This window comes from Danio rerio, chromosome 4 (assembly GCF_049306965.1).
Source record: "Danio rerio strain Tuebingen ecotype United States chromosome 4, GRCz12tu, whole genome shotgun sequence".
In the NCBI taxonomy this organism is placed as follows: Eukaryota; Metazoa; Chordata; class Actinopteri; order Cypriniformes; family Danionidae; genus Danio; species Danio rerio.
Window position 1 is genome coordinate 12,383,562 of NC_133179.1, and position 27,116 is coordinate 12,410,677.

At 34.0% G+C, this 27,116-nt stretch overlaps 1 protein-coding gene across 7 annotated transcripts in view; it reads right to left on the reverse strand.

Annotated features, from left to right (window-relative positions):
- Nucleotides 1-810: 810 nt before the first annotated feature.
- btbd11a (BTB (POZ) domain containing 11a) overlaps nucleotides 811-27,116 on the reverse strand; it is a 209,764-nt gene continuing 183,458 nt past the window's right edge. For 3 of the 7 annotated variants that reach the window (XM_073946311.1, XM_073946312.1, XM_005164650.5), the window contains 11 exons: nucleotides 25,772-25,861; nucleotides 22,844-22,937; nucleotides 18,625-18,760; nucleotides 16,182-16,405; nucleotides 14,406-14,584; nucleotides 12,946-13,051; nucleotides 9,821-9,923; nucleotides 8,191-8,272; nucleotides 7,924-7,992; nucleotides 7,495-7,608; nucleotides 811-6,029 (listed from right to left, as the gene is read on the reverse strand). In XM_073946311.1, the coding sequence (XP_073802412.1) occupies nucleotides 5,808-6,029; nucleotides 7,495-7,608; nucleotides 7,924-7,992; nucleotides 8,191-8,272; nucleotides 9,821-9,923; nucleotides 12,946-13,051; nucleotides 14,406-14,584; nucleotides 16,182-16,405; nucleotides 18,625-18,760; nucleotides 22,844-22,937; nucleotides 25,772-25,861 (1,419 nt within the window). In that variant the 3' untranslated portion in view covers nucleotides 811-5,807. 7 annotated transcript variants of the gene reach the window in all.

Here is a 27,116-nt window from a genome sequence, read left to right on the forward strand (position 1 = left end):
AATCTTCAGTAACGAGGACTCGATACGACATAACTGTTTTGAATCATTTTGACGTTTCACTATTTCGGCGCTAGGAGGCGATCTCTGTTACATAAACCAGCCTGTATGTGGTTTGGATATTTTTTTTATAATTTTCTTTTAAATAATAATAATAATTATATATATATATATATATATATATATATATATATATATATATATATATATATATATATATATATATATATATATATATATATTTAGAGTAGCAGTTCTCGGTCTTACTGGGCTGATCACCCAACTCCAACATAAAGCAAACTAATTTATAAAGCAGGGAATGTAAACCATGCACAGAATTTGTTCAAGTGTGTTTGTAAGTATTTCAAGGTAAAATTAATACTATTACAAATAATTTCCACTTAGTACCGTGAGAAATGAATCTTTCAAAACTTTGAATCAATTGAATCGATTACAGCTTAAAATGATTCACTATTTGGAATGGTTCTATCTAGAGTCTAGACTGTTGACGTCTGCTGGTCACATCTATAAATGCACGTTCTTAGCCCAAACGTGCATAAAACTGCAAATATTTTATGAAAAGTGAATGTTACATTCAGTTAGTGAACCATAATTAAATGTTACTGTTGTGTTCTTTAAGTAATTTGCATGCAGTTTTATTTTTTATTATCTAGAGCTATGCTTGGCTTTGCAGGCCTACAAGCAAACTGCAACTCATATTTCTTGTTATAGTTCTGACTCTTTGGGCCCTTTTATCCTTTTGACTGCCAGACAGCCATATATTATGAGAGGAAAGCAGCCATATATGCTTACTAAACAAAAAACATTATACATTTAATGTTGATTGTAATTAATCACTTTATATACAGTGAAACTCATCAGAGATGAACCAATCAGAAGTTGTTCAAAATCAAAACTAGGAAAATGGGACAAAAGAGAAATAGATTACCTGATCCTGGGACACCCAAACACAACATTCAAATCCAGTTCATTCAGATCCAGATGAAACTTCTTAAATAGCTGGACTTGTACGAGGCTCAGATGAGATCCACAGTGTGTGCTACTGCAGGTCCAGGAACAGTTTAAGAGATCATAGAGCTCAATCCATACAAATAAATATCAGGTGAAGCTTGCACTGATTAAAAATTTCACACCGTGGAAATGTTCATCATGTTATGGAGAAAAAAAAAAGTTCTTTAAGTTGACCCTAATGAAAATTATCCCATCCACTTTCTTCTGTCATATAAACAGTCAGTGTACTTATAAATATTATCTTGGTTGTTCATGCAGTATAATAGTGTTGGGTAGCTTTTTTGAATCTTTAAAAAGTGCATAAATACATCATAAAACTAACACATACGCCACCAGGAGGTTTACACGTGTCTTACAAAGCTGATCAATGCATTTTTGCTACAAAATTATTTCTTATGTTTAAATTACAAACTCAAATAGATGACTTCTGGCTGCTGATAAATGCACTCGAAGTTAGTAATTTGAGTTCAGAATGTAAAATATTTTTGTTACAAAAACACATCGATCAAAACGTAAAACTTGATATAAATAAACACATTAATCTGCTAAAGACATGCATTAACTCTTAGCATAGTGTGGTTTAGTTTGATGGATTTATGTGCTTTTGAAAGCTTCAAAATAAAGGCCACTATCAAACACTATTATACAGAATGAAAAAGTCGGGATACCATGTTAAACTATTAGTCTGTTAGTCTGAAAAAAGAAAGTCATATACACAGAGGATGGCTTGAGGGTGAGTAAATTATAGGGTAATTTTTCAACCCAGGCTCATTCTGAAAATGTACCCCTAAATACATTCTAAATACATCCCAGGAGCTATGTTTTTTGTCAGGTTTTGTTTTCCCAAATACAACAGAGTATTTCAAATTTGAGGTACTGAGATTTCTCTCGCGAGTGCCATTTGCGAGAATCCACCGATGTGCTGTTGACTGACCAACTGACCAACCGACCGATCCTCCCAACAACACCCTTCCCTAAACCCAACCGATAGTGTTTTAAAGGCAATCCGGAAAAAGAAAAGAACCTTGCCTAAATTTACCACGTTTTCAGATTTTACCACATTCTCACCCTGTTATTTACTTGTTTATTTAATTTTTTGGCTTTTGTTTTTGTCTGACCTGCTTTCTGGAACCGTTCTTCACCAGACTTGAACCCCATCGTTGTGGTCAACTCCTATCTGCATCTCAAGTCCGCCAATGTATGCTGCAAGCCACTGGACAAACTGGTAACAGCGGGAAAGCTGTCTATATGGAAGTAAGTGGTTAGCTGGCAGCGCAAAAAAGAACTGCGTCATACCGCCCCGTAGTGTTCTTTTAAAGACAAAATGCAGCCATACGTACTTCTGGCTACATAATTCGTGATCTCAAGAAATGTGCATAGGGCTACGTTTTCAAAATGAGCATAGGTTGCGATTTTTCAACTATTCCTTTAAGAACTGTTCACTTTGGAGCATAACTGTGAAACCCTTACATAAGCTGGCAAAACACTCCACACACTCCCTGAAATGACAGAAAAGCTCTGCTGAACACTTCAGATGTACCAATCAATTAAGACTCAACGGTTTATCACAGAAATTTAATGACGACCCAACACAGTGGTCAATCGTGGTCATTTCTATTGACTGTCCACAAATGCATGTCATCGAACAACTGTACTGTAGCACAAGTGTGACATTCTTGATTTTTTTCAATCGTTAAACTCAACCACATCCCTTATATTTACACCAAGTTCTATAGATATTTCTCTATATATCTTTTGTACAATGTACAATGTCTCAACCGAGTGAAATAATAATAGCAAACAATTTCCGTTAGACTCTGATCCAGCCAAAGCATGCAGGTTTTTCATGTCAAAAGGTGTGCATTAGTGGAGACTAAAGAGTTAACAGCAGTATAGCAGAGAAAAGCCGAAGCTAGGAAACACTGAGCAAGTTTCTTTGTGTGTGTGTGTGTGTGTGTGTACAGCGTTTACAAACACTTCATGAGATTGGCTTCTGCTTTACATTTGGCTACATGGAGAAGCATCCATGCTACGCACAAGTAACAGCTCAGACGAGAGCACTAACCTTGCATGGACACATTTGTGGCAAGTATTGCTTTAACAAATCCAAATTTTATTTCATTATTTAAACCGCGAACACAACCGGCAGGTATTGAAGACATAAGCGCGGGTCTAATCTTTTAAAATGACACGATTTATCTCCGTCTGTATTTTTGTGTCGGCTTCTCAAAGCGATACATCATGACGACTTGTCACAAAATAGCAGACAGGGATCGCACAATAAATGTACTTTGTAAGAAAATAAAGTAACTATGCTAAATTCCTTTTAAAATAAATGCATCTTCACAGTTTTAAATTATTTGCATCGTGATATTATTCCATAGTATAAGCTACATATCAATAAAGGATGTATTTCCGTTTTAAAATTTAGCAACTTTCCCCATTAACAGGATGTTCATAAACGGAATCGCACATGAAATACAAATCATACAACAGAACAGGACTTTTAGACAGCACTACCAGCACATTATGGTAAGATAACCGATTGGATATTATCAAATAACTAACTATTAGGATGGGATTTTGATATCTAGATAGTCTTTGGATGAAATGCCTTGATGGCCGATTTGCTCAAAGCTAATTTTTCCATTTAAAATCAATCCGAAATTAGGTTTTAGGAGTTCAAAATGGCTTATCTAAGAGAGCTTTCGGGAAAAGATTTGGATTGTAAACATTTTAAACTACTCTAACTACAGTTTTTAGTCTTTTTTTGGCACTAATTTTAGTTTATTTTGATCATTTTGTTTGTAAAAATGAAGTCTTAGCTGCGTAGATGGCGTCTGAATGTTTGCTAATCGTAAACCGCTGCTTACGAAGAACGAAAAACAACTTCGCTATGAGTATATCAGCACCTTTTACATACTTCGAAATCTATTACTTTGGGTTCAGGCTTGTCAACATAATCATCTGCTGGTAACATCGTACATCCAGTACAGTTTCAAACTTACCGACATCTTGAAGGGTTACGAACGAACACTGGGAAAAACATGCACACTAAAAACAGCTTGGCTTCACATTTTTCACATTGAACGAAAGCAGTGCAGCAGGTGAGGACCGGGAATATGTACATTGGGTCATGAAGGTAGCGACCAGTGCAATGACATCTTTCATAACACACAATTTCGACACACTCGCAAGCAACAAAGACCATAGAGTCCTGCACAAAAGGGCGTTAGTAAGTAATTCTGCATCCTTGAAAGGAAAATGAGCTTGGTATTTCAAAAAAGCTCCAAACAGGACCCATGCAGATTAGGTGGTGTGACCTCAAGGCAAGGATGAACTGCTCAGTTTGGAGTGTATGAAGCACAGTGGTCGACTGGAGGGTTTTTAAAACAGGGCCGTGACCAATGCAGACATTGAGGAGGACAAGTGCACTCAAATAATCAAAAATGGAAAGTGTAAGTATGATTGAGATGGCCAATCAATAAAAAGTAGGTGGGATTTGTTGATTTAACAGTACGCAAAGTAGAAAGGGCATGTTTACACTTGATGTTAAGATCCATTTTTGTTCATATTTAAACTGCGCAAGCCTACTGTACAATAATTTATTAAAAAATGAAAATAAAAACATATATTCACCTATATATTCTCCCTTCTATATATTCTATATATTCTTCTCTGGATTAATTATATATGAAAACATTTTTTACAACAGAAACAATAGTAATATCCAGTTTTTGTCCTCAAATTTAGATTAGAATTGAAAATTACTAACTAATTGTGACAAGACAGGAGATATTTTGCATTTTTAACAAACTAGGAATGCAAATATGTGCGCATATTGTAAAATATTATTTGAAAATAGTTTCCCAACTAAAATTTGACCTAATTTTCCCAATGTTTCATTTCAAAAAGAAATGAGTTCTCCTCAATGTACTAGACATGGTTACAGCCTTAGGATGAAATGATCTGCTTTGAACCGACGCACCGGTGGACATGGTAAACTTTTGTTGATTAAATATAAACTAAAACCTAATTTCAGTCTACTATAATGTCTGCCGAATCAATCTACAAAAGACCGAAGGTAGCAAATCCCTATTCCTTAACACCGCAAAGCGTTAAAACACAAGTGCTAGGATTTAAACAGCTGGCATATTATTGTTCAGTGACACAAATACCAAAAGTAGTAGTTGGATGTGAGTATTAATATATAAAACATCTTAGTTTTAAAACTCTTCATCTAGTGGAGCTTTTGTCCAACGTGAACACTTAGGAAACGTAATGGCAGCATCACCTACCAAACTCAACATGCATCGTTTGCTTAGCGTTTAGTGTCAGGGAATGTTACACAAATTGGGCAGGCTAACGATATTACATTGATTTGAGAGTAATATAACCTAAAACCGTCCGCAGTAGGTAGCATGACAACCGTTCCCCAGACAGTTCCACCTATAATTGAAGCAGACCCGTCTGCATGCATCGCCGTAGAGGCTGGGCGCTAACGTTTGTTGGGCACGATTAGCTTTGTCACAACATTGCTAGAATGTTTCCACAACGTAACGTACGTAGCCCTTGGAATGGAGTTCTGCAGGCTGACGTTTCTGCAACACGGTGGAGATGTTAGCCTGTGGAGTAAAATGCGTCGGCTTTCCCCACAATCCCCCCTTTGATTGCGTCGGCGGTGATTTTTGAAATGTCTCCAGTAGGTTGGCACACAAAATGGAGCACTCGATGAAACCGCTGTAAGGAACGGTTGGCGTGAGTTTGGCGACGATGTGTCAGACGATGGAGCCCTTGGAGGTGGAAAGATGAATGGAGCGGATCCGCAGGGCCAGGGTTTGCTCCAGGTCATGGAGGACATCATAGGACGGGCCTGGACCAGGGCTGTCTGCAGGGACCTCATATAGGAGCTGCTTAAAGTTCTCCAGCTCAATCAGGAGCACCATGTTCTTCAGGAAAAAGCCCTCGATGAAGCCTGCCAACTCCAGGGCTCCCAGGAACTGAGAATGTGTGAAACATAGTGACAATGTGAGACTTGACCCTGCTAAGAGCTTTCAGCACTATTCTGAGTTAACAGCTTGTAATTGTTCCTTAATTAGGTTGTAATTAATCCTGGAATATGAAGCTTTGCTAAGGTTTACCTAGAGCTGTGCGAAAAAATCGTTCAAGAAATTAATTCTGTGTTTTAAAAATGCATTGCTATTCTCTCTTTAATAAATTAATTGCTTAGTTTTCATCTAATTCCTTACAAATATCAAATATAATAAACTAATCATTATTGTAGTTAGCTGCTATTAAAAACTAGCCTAATGCGCCACCTGCTGTTAAAAACTAGCCTAGTTTTGCATAGAGCGCCATCTGCTTTTAAAAAACTAACATAGTGTTCTGTTAAAAACTAGCCTAAAGCGCCACCTGCTGTTAAAAAGAAGCCTAGTGTTCTGTTAAAAACTAGCCAAGTAGGCAACCTGGTGTTTAAAACTAGCCAATTTCACCATCTGCTGTTAAAATATAGCCTAGAGTGCCACCTGCTGTTAAAAATTAGCTTAATGTGCTGTTAAAAACAAGCCTAGAGCGCCACCTGCTGTTAAAAACTAGCCTAGAGCACCACCTACTGTTAAAAACTAGCCTAGTGTTCTGTAAAAAAATATCCTAGAGTGCCACCTGCTGTTAAAATCTAGCCTAGTGCGCTACCTGCTGTTAGAAAGTTCGATTCAAGAGAGAATAGCGACGTATTTTGAAATCTTGAAAGCTTGCAATGACATTGCCACAGCTAGATATACAGCAACTAGAGGTACAAAGTAAAAGCATTTAGTATTATTGTGTTGTAATTATTGTTCTGTAGCTACTTCTAACAACCCAAAACCAGCAGAGTGGATTTAGCTGGTGAAATATACACAGATGGAAATGTAAACAGATTGCTTTCTTGTTGGTGTGCCGTGTTTGTCTAATCAATGTCATTAACCTCATAGATATGCAAATACGAATGTTAAGCCAGGATTTATTGTGTGCAATCTTCGATACTTACAGCAAAGATTAAATAAATAATTCTAGGAAATGTACTAACAATGTGAAACAAACAACAAAATATCCCTGGATTATACCTGGCAATTGGCTACAATGTAAATATTTAAATGAAAGAAGGAATTAATATAAATTGTCCATTTTCCCTCAATTTGGTCTATGATAAAATGTTTGCATATTGCAATTAAATTGCTAAAAATAACAATAAAACACAATTATATTCAATATAAATAAATTTTAAATAGTATTTAAATGAGCAAACATAAATATGAATACAGTAATAAGCAAAATATTACTTTTATCATCAATGAAATTAATGACTTAATATGGCAACAGCATTAAAACACACATATTATCATATCATTTTCAATGTCATAAAACTGTAATAACTTGTTTGACATGTCAAACAAAATGAATTGCAGATAAACAAATGTTTCAAAGTACCCTGGCATGTTTGTATATGTCCACACAGGAGTCGTTGGTGATGTTCTTGGAGCAGATTATTTCACAGTGTCTTTGAAGAGCATCAAGTTGGAAGAACTTGGCTGCAGACAGGAGCTTTGAAGCAGAGTGAGCATCAATGAGCAAAACATATCAAAACATTTGTTAGGTTTACAATCAAGAGCTAACTTAAATTAGAATGAATAACCATGTGCATTAATTTACATTACTTCTACATACAAGAGAGTTTCCATTTGCTAAATATGGAGATAAATGAAAGATTTGAGCATTGAGAGGGCTTTCTGGTACGAGCATGAAAAATCCTCTAATTCATAACATTCAACATTACCTCAAGTCATCATTTATAAAGTCATCACAAGTGTGTTGATGAAAGAGACTTTGGGAATTATGAGAATAAAGGATGTTTAATACCTCCATAATTTCAGTGTTCCTGATGTGCAGTGACTCAGTGCCGCCACAGTAGAGGTACTGCATTACCAGCTGAAAAAAACAATGAGATGTTCTCAGACTTCCAAGAAACATTTGAGGACAGATGAGCTTAGCACCAGTCATAACTATACCAACACATTTTTGTCATTAAGCTGAAAAGGGCTGACAGAAATGGGAATTAGCGTATTGCAATGTGACTGTAATACCGACATGAGTTTGAGTGGGATTTATGAGTCAGGAGTTTCCAACCTGAAAAATGTTGTACTTGACGTGACTGATCTCGATGCATGTGTTCTCCGCCGCTGGTCTGTTAGAGAGCAGAGACTTAAACCTGCAGGTCAGAAAGAGATGAAGAGACTCACAGACTTCCTTTATAAGTGGTATTACTACAAAGATTTACTGAGAGCTCAGTAAAAACCCTCATAAAATTTTATAACACTATGAGATCTAGAGTAAAGCAGTGATGCGGAATTGAGTTCTGTTGCAGGTACAATAGATGAGCACGCTGTGATGTCATCACACACTATAATGAGCTCATGAATATGAATAAGTTCATGCAGACATCCTCGCCAGACCATCATTTTGTGTGAATTACTATTCTAGTAGACCTGGCAGATTTAGAAAAGGTCTTGTGTTTGCTCAGATATTCTTTCTCTAACTTCTATTATTTAAATGATATGTTGAGATGAAGTACAGCCAAACTGACAATTGTCAAATCTTGACATATAGATGATGGATGTGTCAGTGAGTGGATGGACAATTGATATGTGACAGCTGGATGGATGGATTGATGGATGGATGGATGGAGAGAAGACAGATGAAAAGATGTATGGAAGAATTGACGGACAGTGGATTAATAGAGGAATCACAGATGGAAAGTTGAATGGATAGATGGATGGATGGATAAATGTTAAAAAGGATGAAAGATAGATGGATGGATGGATGGACGGACGGACGGACGGACGGACGGACAGACAGACGGACAGGATAGATAGATAGATAGATAGATAGATAGATAGATAGATAGATAGATAGATAGATAGATAGATAGATAGATAGATAGATAGATGGATGGATGGATGGATGGATGGATGGATGGATGGATGGATGGATGGATGGATGGATGGATGGATGGATGGACAGTGAGACGACAGATGGACAATGGATATATGACAGCTGGATGGATGGATGGAGAGATGACAGATGAAAAGATGTATGGAAGAATGATGGGTAGATGATTGATTTATAGCTGAATGGATGAAAGATGGATAGACTGACGGACAATGGATTAAAAGAGGAATGATAAATGGAAAAATTATTGGATATATGACAGATGGATGGATAAATAGATGTTGGATGGATGATAGATGATATATATATATATATATATATATATATATATATATATATATATATATATATATATATATATATATATATATATATATATATATATATATATAGATGGATAGATAGATAGATAGATAGATAGATAGATAGATAGATAGATAGATAGATAGATAGATAGATAGATAGATAGATAGATAGATAGATAGATAGATAGATAGATAGATAGATCTAAAATGAATATATAAATGAAATGAATTTATAAATAATTAATTTAATCTTATATATAGATATATGCGTCTAAAAGAGTATGCGATTTTAAGTTATCTTGAGTTATTTTTGCCCATGAGCACAAAAGACATTTTTAAAAATAATATCAAGAGCTAAAATTACAGTGAGTTATTACCTACAGAATATTATTAGAGTGCTTTTAACGTGAGCCAACTAATCTGAGCGTATGCACTAAAAGTAGAGAATAGCTGGTTCCTCCCACGTTCTGCTCGGTCATAAATTCAAGCACAAAAACTCAAACCTTGGCGAGGCAGTGAAGAGCAGCACTTTATGGGCATAAAAGGGCTTTCCTTCCACCAGAAACGTCACATCAGACATCTCTTTGTTATTGAGAAAGTGTGGGTCTGTAAGATGGTACAAATCAAACAGAATCGAGTCCCCAAGTCAGACATTCAACATAACACAGCAGGGATTACACAGGCGTCTTCATTATTTAGTAGTAGTGGCATGTCTTACATTTGACAGGCTGTCATCAACACAAGAAAGAGAATGAAAGATGTCTGTTTTATAACTCTATGCCTTGCAATAGATTAACCAAAGCCTAGATGGCACTAGTGTTCCTCTAAAACCATCAGTCAAATTAACTAAAAATGGAAACTAAACTAAGACTAAAAATATGCTGTAATTGAACTTCTTTTGTGTCTCCTGAGTAAAATGTCATCGAAAGGTTTCAGTGAATGGATTTAATGCTTTAAGTACACCCCATTATTCTTTGCCAGTGATTACCTTTCGTGTAGTTTGTAAAATAGCTGTTTGCGAATGGAAAGCATCAAAGGATCAAAGTGCACTATAAATTAACCAAGCTCTATTGTTTGCTTAATATTGCTCAGTTATTAATATTGTTAAGGCCCGCTCGCACCAAGCACAATAACTACAAAGACGACGATAAAGACGATGTTCTAAAAAGTATTCTGAATCTAAAACAACAGCAGAGTTCAGACCACAAATATAATGATAAAGATGTAGAGAAACAATAAAATGGAGATCACTTTCAGAATGATTTTTTTCTCAGCTAATAAACACTAAAACACAGACAGCCTGTCGGAATACACTGAAATATCAACGGTTTGAGCAATCTAATAGCTATAGGCAAACTAAATGCGATGGTTCCAAAAATTTGGCTTTGGCAAACTGCTGAAACAAACTCAAAATGAACTTCGTTTGGAACTGATTTGATTCAAAATTATGTCATTTCAGTATGTTCTTCAATTTCATTTGAAGAATACCAGAGCCTTAAAGCTATAGATGACATTGTGGAGAAGCTGTTTGATTTTAAACCCTATTTTTAAGGATTATTTAAAGAAAACGACTATCTAAAAAACTATTTCCCAAATGGGAAAGAATAATCAAATTACATTTTAACATAGAAAATTAAAGTGCAAAAATAAAGCACCTCTTTCATCCAGAGCTACTTTAAGGAACATTTCATTGAATCCTTTGATAATGTTGGGGGAAATAGTTTGCTGTTTTTATTACACTACACTGACTGCGAGAGCTAAATTCATTTATTATATTATTTATTCATTCTCCTCTGACTTAGTCCCTTTATTCGTCAGGGGTCGCCATAGCATAATGAACTGCCATCTATTCCAGCATATGTTTTACACAGCGGATGCCCTTCCAGCTGCGACCCAGTACTGGGGAACACCCATACACTCTCACATTCACACTCATACACTACGGCCAATTTAATTCACCTATAGCAGATGTCTTTGGACTGTGGGGAAACTGGAGCAGCTGGAGGAAACCCACACCAATATGGGGAGAACATTTTAATAAGATTAATTATTTGAAAGATTTACTGGTCAGACTGATACAAGAAGCACACGGGACATCTGCTGGTTACATGGAAGTAATGCATAAACTAAAAATGAACCAATTTTTATTGGTTTTAATTGACTAAAACTTCATGTATGTTAAGCTACTTTGACAATCTACATCATTAAACGTGCTTTAGAAGTAAAGATTAATAGTTTGTCAGTGTGGACGGAAGTTTATTTATTGTAATATTTATAGTTGTGTTTGTTGTGAATAGGCCTTAAGAGTAGGAATAGGACAATAGCCGGTTTCAAGATTAACCACAGTTTGGAAAAGTTATGGGCTGTTTGTCAATATGCATTCATCAGCGTTCTGTTCATCATCAACCGCAAAAGTTCAGTTCCAAAACTTAAGACCACAAGAATGGAGGATACTGTGATGTTCCTGGATGTGTTCTTGGTATTGACGATCCATCAATGCAGACTTGAGCACCAAACTCACTATAGAAGTCCGAGAAGTCAGTGGGCTGAATAAAGGAGGTGGCAAAGCGCAGCATTTTATATACATTTATTTTTAAAGTTAAGAGATATAATTAATTTATTTCAGGAGTTTTCCCAAATGAGATGGTGTAAGTAAACATTACCATAAAAATCTTAATAAAGGCATAAACACTTTAAGGGTGTTTATTAGCTGAAATTCCTATTAAAATGTGATTTGTTTGTATTGTGCAAAGTATATTTGTAAGGATTTTGTGCATGTCATTTATATTGAAAAGGGAAAAAAATAAATAAATCGTTGTATAAATGCTGTACTGTTTAAATAGTTTTCCATTAAAAATGCGAGAAGGTCTGTGACCATCAGGAAGAACGCAGCATCTCATTTCTCAGAGGTTGTGTTCTGTGTTCTCATGGTCTCCTAAGTTCGTTCTTCCGAGGTGACCAGGCAAGGCCAGTCTCAACAAGAGTGCAAGTCTGTTCTCTGCGTTCTTAAAACTGAAAAACAGCCATGTTTTAAAACCGCTAAAATTTTCTCTTATACCTTTTCTTAGATATATGTAAGTTTTTTTTATTATTTAAATCAAGGACAACTAATTTATTTATTTAGGCCAAACAGTATCTCCACGATCAAAGGACCCTCCATGTCAAAAGCTACAGGTCAGCCCACGATTCAGCAAACATTTGAAGAACATATGAAAACATATGCACCAACATCCAAGCATTCTATAGACATGAACAGTGCAGTATTGCATTCAATGGTAAAAAAAATGTTGTTTTCTATCCAGACATTAAAAAAGAAGTTATTTTAGAGCAGTAATCACAAAACCGTGAAGCCATGATATTTTAATACAAGGTCATCATACTGTCAGTATTGTATACAGGCCGATGCCTACATAAGAGCACGTTATCCATTTCTTAATTTCAGCTCTACACATTTACAATTAAATCATCCTTTATATGTTAAATTTGCTAATGCATATATTTTTTTATTCGATTGACAGCCCTAGTCTATAGTTATCATGCTTGGTATGAACAGGGCATCAGTAATGTAGGGGCAGAGAAATCGCATTTGAAGCTGAGATTAATGAAGAGACATGAGCGAAAAACTCACCCAAGCGAGACGTTTGCTTCTTCTTGATCTCGGTGAGTTTGGGGATTGGGAAAGGACCATAGCATTGGGTAAAAATGACTGAGAGCTGCTGGCTGATCACCTCGTTCTGCAGATCACACAAACACATGCTGGAGTCAGACCTTTAAGCCTGTTTTCTAAAAGCAAAACGCATCCAAGCCTATGGTAATACCAACACGCCACTTATGACGAGCGCTGTAATTAGAGGATTTATCATGGTAATTATGGAGAAAGCTGAATCTGGCGTGGCTGACGTTGATTGCCTGTTTGCTCGGAGTCACAGACTGACACGCAGTGATAACAATAATGCAGAGACTTATGAGGGACATTAAATTCTCAAGTGCCGCACATTATTTAAACGATAATGTGACAATAATGCTATATGCTATAGTAGCAGAGCGACTAAAATACATGCCCTCAATCAGAAAATAAGGCACAAATAATATGCTTTAAATTACATTTGCATAAATTTAACAAATTTATAAAAAAAGACCTAAATCTAAAAATATTAGATAGAGCAGAGGAAAACATTTAAATATTTTGGATGTTGTTATTATTATTATTATTTTTATTATTATTATTATTATTATTATTATTATTATTATTATTATTAGAGTGAAGGGGCTAATAAATTTGACCTTAAAATGTAAAAAAAAAAAAAAACTGCTCTTATTCTAGCCGAAATAAAACAAATAAGACTTTCTGTAGAAGAAAAAATATTATCAAACATTTCCTTGCTTTGTTAAACATAATTTGGGAAATAGGGGGGCTAATAATTCTGATTTAAACTGTATATATAAAAGAAATGTTTCTTTTTTAATTAAATTAAATACATTTATGTGCTTAAAACTAAAATAGGAAACCCCAATATAAATAAAAAAAACAAAACAAACATTTTAAGAGAACATAAAATATGAAAATGTAAATGAAAATAACAATCTAAATGAAATCATATTAATAAATACTTAAAGTTTTTTTTAACCAATGCCAAACAAAATTAAAATTAAAAAATTTTGTTTCGTTAATTGAAATAAAGCAGGAATGAGGTATTAGATTAAAAAATAATAATAATAAACAAAATCTAGAAATTTGCATTAATGAAATTAAATTACCACAATTATAACTGTATAAAATGTAGATATAAATACTTCATTCATTTAATAAAAAAAAAAAAAACTTAAAATAAACAAAAAACTACAAAGAAATCAAGGCTGAATAAAAACAAAAAGATAAGCAACAAGTCACAAAACAACTAAAGCTAAATAATAAAATATGAATGAGTTCTAGAATAGCAGATGGAGAAATGTAGGTGCTCTGAATTTAAATTTGAGCAGCAAATAGATTAAAGCTCAACATGATGAATGAGTTGTGATATGATCAGATCAGGCAGCAAATAAAGCACTGATACTGGATCAGTCAGTATCAGATAATTGAGAATGGACCTTGCTGGCTCGAAGGATCTGGAACATGAGTGGCAGTCCGTGTGTGATGAGCTCTTCTGTGTACTCGTCTTCTTTAATGCAACTGAAGTCCTTCAATAGGCCCTGGATCAGTGGCCGCCGCTGCTGCACGAAACATGTTCTCAGAGACTCTAGCCATGTGTGTAGGGTCCACGGTACGCCTGCATATACAAACAATATATCAGATAATGTATGCGGGACACTACATAATCAATCTGTGCAGCAAAACAAAACATTCAACCTGTGATGTTTAATCTACGTTAATGTGATGCATGCTGTGAACATGTTACAGTAAATAGTTTGGGGTTGTTTTTTATGGCACAACATGCAGGGGGAAACGTAAAACTGAAAAATGTGTTATTTTTTGCAGTGCATGTAGCATTTCTTTACAAAGTGACATCATCATCTAGTGACCTGACATGCATAATACTGCATTCTGTGACGTTTTCGGAGACTGATGTGAGCAGGCATAATTTTGACATCCTCTTTGTTCGTTGTCTCTATCTATAGCAAGATATTTTTGGTTTTCATTATTTGATAATATTTCTTGGGTTAAAGCTTGGAAGTTGACAAATAAGTTTTGTATAAATAACTAAATTTAATTGTTTTGGAAAGATTTAAACTTGATATTTCATATATTTGTGAATTTTGTGGTCAAGAAAAATAAACAATTTAGCTTTTTTATTGTATTTACTCAAGAATATTTTGAAAAGATTTAAAATTGTTTATTAACAAAAATGAAGCATAAGACAGAAATTAGTTTATTTGATGTACTGTTTTATTCTGATAACGAGAACTTTAACTGTAAGGGACAACATGTTTGTTTTTGTTTATATTGTTAGAAAAATACCAAAGGGAAATTTTGTTTTCAGTAAATAATAGTGGTGTAAATATACAATAAAAAGATTACACAGTCAAACAATACAGTAAAAACTGAAACAACTGCTATTTAAGATAAAATCTATTTCTCATTTCTTTAAATGTAAAAATATCGAACTTAGTTTCATATTTGTGGCCTTCACAGAAATAAGAAAATGCACACTGAAACCATAAAAGAAACCACAGTCAGATAAAAAAATAAAGTAAAAGCTGAAATATTGAAATAATTGAAATAAATACTCATTTAAAAATATTATTTATTATGGCGAAGACCATAAGCAATGAGCAATATTATATGAATACATATTGATTATTCACTTTCATTTTTTATTTATTTATCTTTATTATTATTATTTATTTATTTATTTAATTTTACTTATAGGCTGTTGAGGGAGGGAAGTGTTTATCTGGGGCAAAGTTAACAACAACATGCAAGGATAATTATAAAATGAATGTTGTAATTGGTTTTCCATGTAGAAAACCTATAAAAGAAATCTGAAATATAAAAGTAATAATTTCATTTATAAATAAATGGTAGTGTAAATACTCAGTGTTAGTGGAAAAACGTGATGTTAAGGGATAGTGACAGGCAGAAAAAAAGACACTCATAGTTAACCAGCAACTAAGGGCTTCAAACATCTTTCAAAGGCAGTCTTTCAAAGATTTGATGCCACTAACCTGGTAAACTTTGGCAAGAGATTAGTTCAACCTCAGATATAAATAAAGAAAATCATATTAACTTCAGTGGTCTGATTGAATAAAAAAGTCTTTGTGCCTTTACTTCTTTTATCATGGCAGGTATTATCATTTTATAAACGTGATCTGAGGCTGAGACTAATGGCAGCATGTCTGTGGTGATCGTGCAGTGTTTTTACTAACCCAGGCTGCGGATGTCTATGGTAATGTCCACATGGCCGTGTTCGGCACTGTGGTACATGGCCTCGCGGAGGGCTCTTAGTTTGGCCTTGCCTGTCCGGAGGGTGCCTTCATTCTGTGGCGCTCTCCTCTCCACGGCCTCCGAACCCTCAGCCAGCATCTCCTCCAGAGACAACACGTCCCCCTTGTCCTTCTCCACCTGCGACAGAAGCTTCCGGAAGACGTTCCTGCAGGACCAAATGTACCAAACAAAATCAGTTGGGTAAATCATAATACAAATGTGAATTTAAACACATAAAAAGTATAACAGCACAATAAAATGAAAATAAACGAATCAATAACAAAAGTGTATAAAACAAAGTACACTTAAAGTCTTAGGGCATGATTTATCTAAAATAATAAAAATAATAATGATAATAATAATAATAATAATCATAAAAATAATCATAAAAATAATAAATATTTTGCTTTGTTAAGTTGTTTAGTTTTTACAAGCATCTTTGTATTTGAGGTATTAGAGTAGGCAGAAACAACAAGTAATAATTTTTTTTTTTTAATTATTTGAATATATCATTTTTGGTTTATCATACAATCATTCTGGTTTGCTTTTGTTGTTTCTTTTTTTTTGGCAAGATCTAGCAAAGCAAATGAGTCAATGACTTGAGAAATGTTCTATAATAATATGTATAATTCTATAATAATATATATATATATATATATATATATATATATATATATATATATATATATATATATATCAAATAAATGCTTTCTATTATGAAGTTTCTATTCTATTCTATTTCTATTATCTATTATGAAGTTTCTATTAAACAATTAGGTCCATACATATTCTGACATTTTTGACACAATTCTAATATTTTTGGTTCTATACACCAACACAATGCATTACAAAATTAAACAAACAAGATGTGCTTTAACTGCAGACTGTCAGCTTTAATTTGAGTTGCTCAAGAGGCCATACAGAGCACCATCAGGCATGAAACTCAGTGTCTGGTGATGTCTATGCGTTTAAAATTTCAGGCTGTAATTGACAGCAAAAGATTTACAACAAAGTATTAAAAAGTGAAAGTTTGGTTTATGATTATTATTCTGTCCAATTACTTTTGGCCCCTTAACAAGTGGGAGGTACATATGCAAACTGTTGTAATTCCTACAGCGTTCACCTGATGTGGATGTAAATACTTTAAAATTTAAGCTGCCAGTCTGCAGTTAAAGCACATTGTTGGTTTAATTTCAAATCCATTGTATCGATGTATAGAGCCAAGAATGTTAGAATTGTGTCAATGTCCAAATATTTTGGACTTAACTGTATATCAGAACATTTGAAAGGAAATGTCTTATGGTTTCATCCAAAATATTATAAACAGTAATCATTTTTTGACCAAATCGGCTTGATTTCTAAAGGCTCAGAAAACTACATTGGCTAAAATATATTGAAATACGTGTCTGCTCTTTTATAAACTAATAATATATTACAATACTTACTGTGTTTGATCAAATTAATGGAGCTTTTGTGAGCATAAAAGACCTACGATAATTCATTTTATAAATTATATACTTATCATAGCAAGAGTAAACAAGTTTCATTTATGCATTGACTACCTCTTTTAAGAAACATTAGACTGTCAAAAGTAAAACAGTCTATTTCAGCCAAAACCATTAACCACAAGGATTACTTGCTTGCAATCAGTGGATTGATGAGTACAAAACAAAGAAAAAAACAGCCTTTATAAAAAACTGTGAGCTTATCTTTTATGTCTTCCATTTATCAATGCATTCCAGTGCGTTTTTTTTCCCTGCTTTGCCGCATTTTCAAAGTCTTTGTAAGCTCAGAAAAGTTCCAGCACTCTACGACTCATCTAATATGCATAAACAAGCAATCACTGCGGCATGTAAAGCTGCAAACAACTCTACAACTTAAAGCCAAAGACATTCGCTTCTGGCTCAGACAACACAACATGTCCCAAATTGGACGCCCCTTTATAACGAATTGCCTTAATAGTGCAGATGTGGGAGAGTTGGCCATCGAACACACTGGATTCTCATTCAGACGTACTGTATGTGGTGTGAATTTCAATGAGCGTCCATTATGCAGCGCTGGCCATAGGTGAGACTCAATGAATGAGAGCGCAGTCATCCATACAGTTCAACCGGCCACCGAGAGTGATGTTGTGGTAGTAAATTACACAGGATTTTGCGGTCAAATGCACCAGCTCAGCTTTTATGCGTGCCAATAAAAACACATCAGGGGTTTCGGATCTGATAAATTAAGTTTCTGCAGTCAGAATGATGTATAAGAACACGGAAATAATGATATGTGGTGACAAATGTGTCAATGGACTAATGAAAGTTGGGTTGGTGGTGAATGTGCCGTGGCTTTATACACATCATATGCTGGTAAATCATTGGCTTTGTGGTACTTTACCTGTGTCCATGTGCTGCTGCAAGGCTGTACGAGTTCATTTCACCCAGTGGACCGGAGGAAATGCCATTCCGGTAAGTGGTGCCAATCAGAGGGTCTGCTCCTCTTTCCAAAAGCAAACTGACCAGCTCGAAGTTGCCTGATAAAACACAATTTATATTGAATACATTTTTGTTGACACTTTTATTGCAAGAAAGAGACAAGCTATTAAGATCAGCGTAGAGACACTGCTGTTTTTGATGAGTAGAGTATAAAATATGCCTCATGTGAATGGATTTCAAGGCAAAGGGTGTCTGATTTTGTAATAAGATTATGACAGCAGGGCTGCTGTGTGTTGATGAAGAGCAAAATTGTTGAATATTTCAATAAATGTGTGGAAAAATGCTTTTAGTCAATCGTATGTTTATAGTGCAAAAGTGTGAACGTTTATTTCATAATATCAAGTGATACACATAAATAAATAAAAATGAATAAATAATTAAATAAAAAAATATATTGATTAAAAAATATTGTAGTCGATCAAAGTAAAATAAATTGTCCATCATAATAATACCAATATGTATTATTGTAGAGAGAGATAGAGAGATAGAGAGAGAGAGAGAAAGAGAGAGAAATAGAAGTATTGAATAAATATTTAAAACTGCTTAAATACATGTCTAAAAATTATTATATTTTAGTCAATAATCTAAATATTTATAAGTAAATGAATAAATAATTTTTATTAAATTTTTTAAACAATTTAATGTTATTTTTGTTCATTAAAATCATGTAACGTAACACATATATAAATAAAAGTGAATAAATAATGAAATAAAAATAACATTGAATAAAAATTATTTATAACCTTTAGTCAATAATAATCATGTCAATATGTTGATATGAATTCATTAATAAAATTGTTAAGAATAAAATTATGATATTAAAAACAGATAATTTTATCAATTATATTCATGTCAATTAATAATAAATAATACAAAACAGTATATTATGAAAATGTTAGAAATGTCTGTTTGGCCATTCGCAATCTTTGCAATCAATAAATCAATACACAAAGTGCAATACATTTTTAATTACTGTATATTTGATTATGTTACCCATTCCTTTTGCCAAATCCATAATGAAACATTAAGTTGGTCAAGTTTTGTGCTATTTATCCTCTTTTGTTTGGTTATCTAAGCTCCTCAAGCTACAATTCCCTCATTCTAAAAAAAACAACAGCATAAATTTAAAGACAGAAGTCATTTATCTCTTTTGACCTGTTCGATTATAGCATACATGAGTCCTGAAGAAGAAATCTCTGATATTGAGATGTTACAGAAAAGCTTATTTATTGACTCATTTATTCAGATGGTCTAGCAGGACGTCCCCAGATTGATTTGCTAATGTAAATTAGCAGGCTGTCCACATGGAGTAATGAGAGGAAAGCGTTTCTACATTAGAAGGAAAACCCGAATGCTAACACTGGGGGTAATTGACCTAGCATACAGCAAATGGAGCGTAATCAATGAGGCCTGATGAGTTTTAGATCCGATGAGGCTCAAACAATCCTATCCGCAGCCATTTCTGTGGGTCACAAGGGAACAGGCATATGGTTAAACCTGTTTCTAGACATTTCAGCTCAATGGGTTCAGCTTGTGCTCCTTCATTCTCCTCCTCTGCATGAGATGATACCATTTTTTGTGCACCCCATCCGTTTTTATCACACCAAGAAGGTGTCCATTACCAGCCGACTCAAGCCTGAATTACCCGACTCTTCAAGAGTTTGTACGCTAAGTGGGTCAGACAGGTAATTTTCAGCATTATGCTGGAAAACACTTGGCAAATGTAAATGAATATCACTCAGGTCAATTCATATTCATAGGACTGCCACAGCCGGGATTATGAAATCTCATTTGGCACTGGTTTCCATACATCATTCCACCATGTGGACTTGTCACATTCACACAGTGGATGTTAAGGGGGAAAAAAAGCCACTGCCGCTAAGGCTCATTAGCAAGTTTGCAGAGGGCTCTCGAGAGCGAAGCAGCCCCATCAGTCTCTGAATAATACTATTACGCTTCTGGAACCAGTCAGTCCACAAAAGTATAATGTCTTCAGTTTGTCAGCTCACAGTCTGCAAGGACCGTTTTACTGAAATTAGAGGCACAAAAGGAACAGAATGTTACCGTTTTAAAAAAATAGATCCTGGTTGTACACAGCGACATCCTCTAATGCAGCTTAATCTAACAGTCAGTGATTTCACTTACATACTCTCCATAAGTGAATATTGGAGGGTTAGCACTTTTAAAAGTGGTTTATTTACTCTTAAACAGTGAATTTTACAACATTTAAGAACTACATAGTATGAAAATACTGCACAGGCTGTGGGTTAAAGGTGTTAATGCTTTATATAATGTTTCTTGAGCAGACTGATTATTTCACTTTAGGACCTCAATGTATCATCGAGAGCAACAAGTATTTATTTTGTTTTTATTAGTTTTTTTTTTTTTTTTTTTTTTTACTCTCAAAGTTCTGGTAGCCATTCACTTGCATTTTATGAAGCTACTGGAGGAAAAAAATGTCACCTACATTTTTTAGTAGTAAATGATCACTTTTGGGTGAACCAACAACAATCAAAGTCAAACTCAAAGACATTTTTTGGGGCTTTGTTGGAGTGTGTTTTCCCTCTCTGTGTCTGTTACCATTTGTTTGTGCCTATTTTTATGAACTGAACAATTGAGTCTGCGGATTGTCAGATTAGTTACCCAGCAAGCATTTTTTGTTTTTAAAAGATGTCTAATAGATGTCTAAAAGACATCTAAAAATAGTCATATTGGCTAAAACAAGGCTAAATTTGGGCTGTCAGTGAAAATCTAATAGACATCAAAGAATAGGCCAAAACTAGACTAGTCGTCAAATAAAAAGGAATGAATGACTACAAATATAAAGTCTGTCTAATCTGTCTATTTGACGACTAGTCTAGTTTTGGGCTATTCTTAGACATCTGTTAGATTTTCACTTAAAGTCCAAGTTTAGCCTTGTTTAATTCAATTATGTTCATTTTGGAGTGAACTATCACTCTAATGTATTAAACTGCACACTTAAAATGTAGATAGTATTCAGTGCTGTAACTCTGAGAGTATTACCTGAGCTAAAAGTCATTTTTATTTTACATATTTTAATGAAATTACATGCCACTTACTGCGACCCTTAAAAAAACACATCACAATGTCATCAATTAGATTTTGCTGGTTAATTAACCCTTGTGCACTGTTCAAATGTACTAACCTTTTGTTATATTAAGGATGAAATTCACTAAATTAAACTGCATCAGATATATTATTATTCTCAGATAAATACTTTATATATATATATATATATATATATATATATATATATATATATATATATATATATATATATATATATATATATATATATTCTTTTTTTTCTTTTTTTGGTCAATCAACCTTAGTCCTGATCAAAACTACTAAAAGTTTTAAAACATGGCAGGATTTTAACTCTTTGATTTGAGTTCACAAATTATGACACTGATTTGGTGAAAAAAACACACACAAATTGACTTATTTTCAATTTAGTTTTCAATTATTTTTCAATAAAAAAGTAATTGTGGACTTTCTTTTACCTTTTATCACAGCATTTTCCCAAAATATGTGTCAAAATGAGATTTGTCACCAAAATCATTCTGCTAGTTGAGTTGTGTTAATATTAGTAACAGTGATCCTGTTTATAAGGCTGTCACTTTAAGATCTAAAGAACAGATCTAATAAAGTGCTGCAGTAATGACGTCAAAACACTGAAAACTAATTCACAGCTGGTTCCCTTGAGATTTTCAGCAAATTAGTCATCAGGGTTTTGACGTCGCTCTGTATACTGATGCACATCTGATTATATCACAACTGGAAATTTTATGTGCGTAAGGTCTTTCAAGTGCAATAAACAATTTCTTTAATTCTGTGCTGCATGAATATACATATAAACAAGCAGGTAATAGTTGTGCATGTACAAAAATGAGAATTTATTTTGTTTTTATCAAGAGGGTATTGCAATATTCTACTACCGTTATATTGTGCAATAAAAATAACCTTAACACCAATAACTACTGCACATATTTCTTTTTCTTCATGTCTGTAGATGCTGCTTAGTTTAATATTTTGCATTTTAATCCACACTTTTCCAGTTTGGCTTCTGCATACGATAACAATTCAGTGTTTTCTGTTACCTGCCGCAGATGCCAACTGTAGAGGCGTCTCCGTGTAGTTCTCTGTGCTTTCCTGAATCGCCCCCTCCACGTTCGCTCGGGCATCCAGCAGAAGCTGCTCAATAAGGTGAAAAAGGCAGTCATTATAAAACAGACTTCAGGGGATTTAACTTTAATATCACCAAGATATCTGTAAATACAAGTGCTGTAATTACATTAAATGAGCCCTGCTCTTTTCATCACCTAGCCAACCTCCAACTAGCAAACATCTTTATGTTAATATCCTCATAACATCTTTCCCTCTTGATGCTTTAAGTGGACGATTTTGTGTCTGCTTTAAAAAAAATGGGGAAAATATATATAAAAATGGTAACTACTGTGGAATGTGTGCTTCTGGGAGATTAAAAATCCACAAAAATATCACCTTGCCTTTCCATTTTTCCTGTAAAAAAGCTAAATAAGTGGGCCTCAGTAGGTCACTGGATTCAGCGCTTCAATCTGAAGATTATTTATAGAGATACACAGTCAATAAACTAGCTTCTATCTTCAAAGCGTTCCTCTTTTCTTCCTTGGCACATATAAAGCCTATTCCTGATAGCAATGGCCATTCCAGTTCCAGTTCAGAACTGGGGCAGCAGCCTAGCATCTAACTTTTTCTTGTGTGCCATTATTATTACGATGGTGGCATCATAATAATAACTGAGGAAAGTGCAAAGGCATCAAATCATTGACAGCGCCACTACCTGAACGACAGGGACGTGTCCGTGTAACACTGCGAATGTGAGGGGCGTCCCCTGCCTGGTGTCAGGATAAACTGAGGGGTGCTTGTGTAGTGAGCTGGGCACCTGGGAATCATATAGGTCAAGTTCAGGGAGAGAAAAAAAAATCAGCCATTATATACCAGAACACTGAACTCCGATTGCGGATTTGCAAGGAGAACAAGAAAGAAAAAAAGGGGGGGAAGGAATGAGTGAGTGAGAGAGCGGAAAGTTGGAAAGTTCTTCCGTCTGGCTGTTTTGTTAATTCAAGCGAAGTGAGAAAGAAAGTGCCAGCGCTTGCTTTTGTTCTCCAAACCCATTTTATTTACTTTTTTTTCCATCCAGCCCACATTAATCATGAGTTTACTTGCGTTTGCTTTGGACAACTTCTACAAGCCCTCTTCGTAATCCTGACCACGGTTAGGATCTAGTTGACGGTTTATAGTATGAAGATTGCAGGAAGAATAAATTGTTGAAACGCTAGAGGTGTAAGTGAGCAGTGACTCATGTACAAAGCACCAAAAAAGCTTGTCTGGATGTAACGCTTACAGCTGTACTGCATGCAGAATTGAGCTCTCTTGTAGTCGGTGGTAAATTATGCAGGCATCTGTTCATTTCTGGGCAAACATGACCTTTTTGGTATGGATCATTTCGAGGTGGGATTCAGGTTAAACAAATGTTTGTGCAAACGATTGGGTAGGCAAATAACTGTACATCTGTCCACTTGATAACAGTGTATTTGAGCTTGAAGCAATTTGTAAAACATGCTAATATCATTGTATTTGCATTTGGTGCTTTGCGCCCAAGTCAAAGACTCTATGCACAGTAAAAGGGCCAAATGAAAAGAACAAAGGGTAAAACAGCACAATAACACATCAGGATACATAGATGAGAGATTTTCACAAAAAAACTCAAAGTCAAATTTCACCCCAAAATAATATTATATTATATTATATTATATTATATTATATTATATTATATTATATTATATTATATTATATTATATTATATTATATTATATTATATTATATTATATTATATTATATTATATTATATTATTAGAAATTACATATATAATAGCAAAAATGACTGATATATTTTTCATAATATGAATATTTATTTTGCTTGTGACATTTCTAAATACTGAATTTAACAAAGTTAATACATATTTATATAAACACTATATAGTTCAACAATATAGCCCTCCTCTAAATATTGAATTCATTTTCAAGTATTTTCCAAGTGATGATTTTTACAGTATTTACTATTATATAAGTCTTTTTTGTACTTTGGTTGGAATTATTGCAGTTTTTCAATTTATTTTAATTATATGAAATTAGTTATTAACTATTATTAATTAAATTAAATATTAATAAAAAACTCCTCTTTACTATGCAGCTTTTGGGAAATATCTAAAAAAGGAAGGCTAAAAATTTTGCCTCTTCAATTGTATGTTAAATAACAATATTTATATTAAATGTACTATATGCACATATACATTATATTATGTACTATAATCTAAATAAAACACTGAATGGGAGTAATTAGACTCATTAGGAATATTTCAAGTTGTAATCTAAGCATTTTACGATAATTTGAATACACGCTTAATTGTCAGGAAACTATAAAGTCACAATGCAAAAAAGGTAATGATGCATAAAGAGAGCTTAATTTTCTTTATGCAACAGGATTTGCATGGTGAAATATGACCTGGAGATGTTCTTTAACAGGTTCAAAACATTCACCTCTGAGGCAAATACATGAAACATGTTTCTTTAAATATAAAATAATGACCTTTAGATTCGCATGAATCAGTGTTGTTAAATCCACTTTTATAACCATGTTTCATGTTTTTAACCACAGTGCTTTGCAATTAGTGTGCCTACATTAGGTCATCATTGCATTTTATTGCACTTTTTTTTAAATACATACATTTGAATATGTTATTTATGTTGGAAATCAACAAAATTCTCACTTGCATCTAATATCCCAAAAAAGCACAACAAAAACCGAAGTAGACACACCAGCACAAACATTACAATCACTATTGCCTTCTACACATTTACATGCAAACAGCATCAGGAGGAGGACCGAGAGATTGGTTAATTATTTTACAGACGCTGTTAGTAAGTTAAATAGAGACAGAGCCACAAAACCCTTTATAATCATCCACCAGTGAATGAATACTGACCTCACTGTTTATGTCAGCTCCAGCGTCCAGCAGCATCTGCACCATGGCTTCATCCCCTCGAACACACGAGTACATCAGAGGGGTCATACCCTGAAAAAGACACACAATCAATGAGTGTACATGCCAACACAGAACATTGACATGCGAACACAGAAACTTATGTCTAAAATGTAAGTTTTCCCACAAGAAAAGTTACTATAGTTACTTATAGTAAGAACCATACTAAAGTAAAGTACTTGAATTAATCTGTTGTGATAAGTCTATAGTTGATATGGTACCACAACAGCTACAGTAATATAAAAATAAATTACCCTATGATATGATGTAGTTTTCTACGACTATATATCATATTACAAAACACCACAGTTAACTGTAGTAAAACAAAAGTATACTACAGTATTCATTACAGTTTATCAGTTTGCTATAGTTAATACTACAGTATGCTGTAACATTCATAACAGTGTTGCAACTACTGTTATATATGCACAGTATATAATAACATTTACTATAGTTTAAAAATACCAAAGTATTTATTATAAATTACTTTTGTATTTCCATGTGGGTCCTCATAATAGTTTTGTTTTGTTGAACTCTTTAATAAAATAATAAAAAAAATGTAATTATGCTGATCAAACAGGAGAATCTGCACACGTGCATGTCTGAAACTACATTTATACTACAGTACATTTCTATACTATATTGCATAATTTAAAAACAACTTTTCTAAGGCGTTTTTGTCTCCATCTCATGAATTATAGGGTCATTCTAAATGCATAATAGTTTGGGAGAAAATGTGTGTGTACAGGATATATACAGTACACTATCTTGCTCAGATATTGCAAGAACAACAATTTTAGTACTGTTGTTTCATCATTTTAAAAGATATTATAGAAAATGCTATATGTCACACTCTTCGCAACAAGGAATTTACCCTTATCTTAGCCAATAAATGTTATTTATTCTTCACAAATATATTTTATTTAAATTAAAGTTTTATTTTTTAATTATTGTTTGGATTAGATGCCTTTGAGGGCCAAATTCGACAGTGGGTTGTATAAAAAGGAAAAAGTTGAAGAATACTGTAAACTGGAATCTATTGACTTTCTATGGATGTCAACGGCTACTGGTTGGCAATTTTCTTCAGATTATCTTCTTTCGTGTTCAACAGAAGAAAGTAACACAAAAGGAACAAAACCCACTTGAGGATGGGTAAATAGTGACAGAATTTTCATTTTAGGGTGAACTATCCCTTTAAGGGTTACTGAGCAAAACAAATCTCTAATAACAGTCTTTTAAGTGTCCATTTCAACAAAGTGAGTGGAACAGCAGTCTTTATGGATGATGC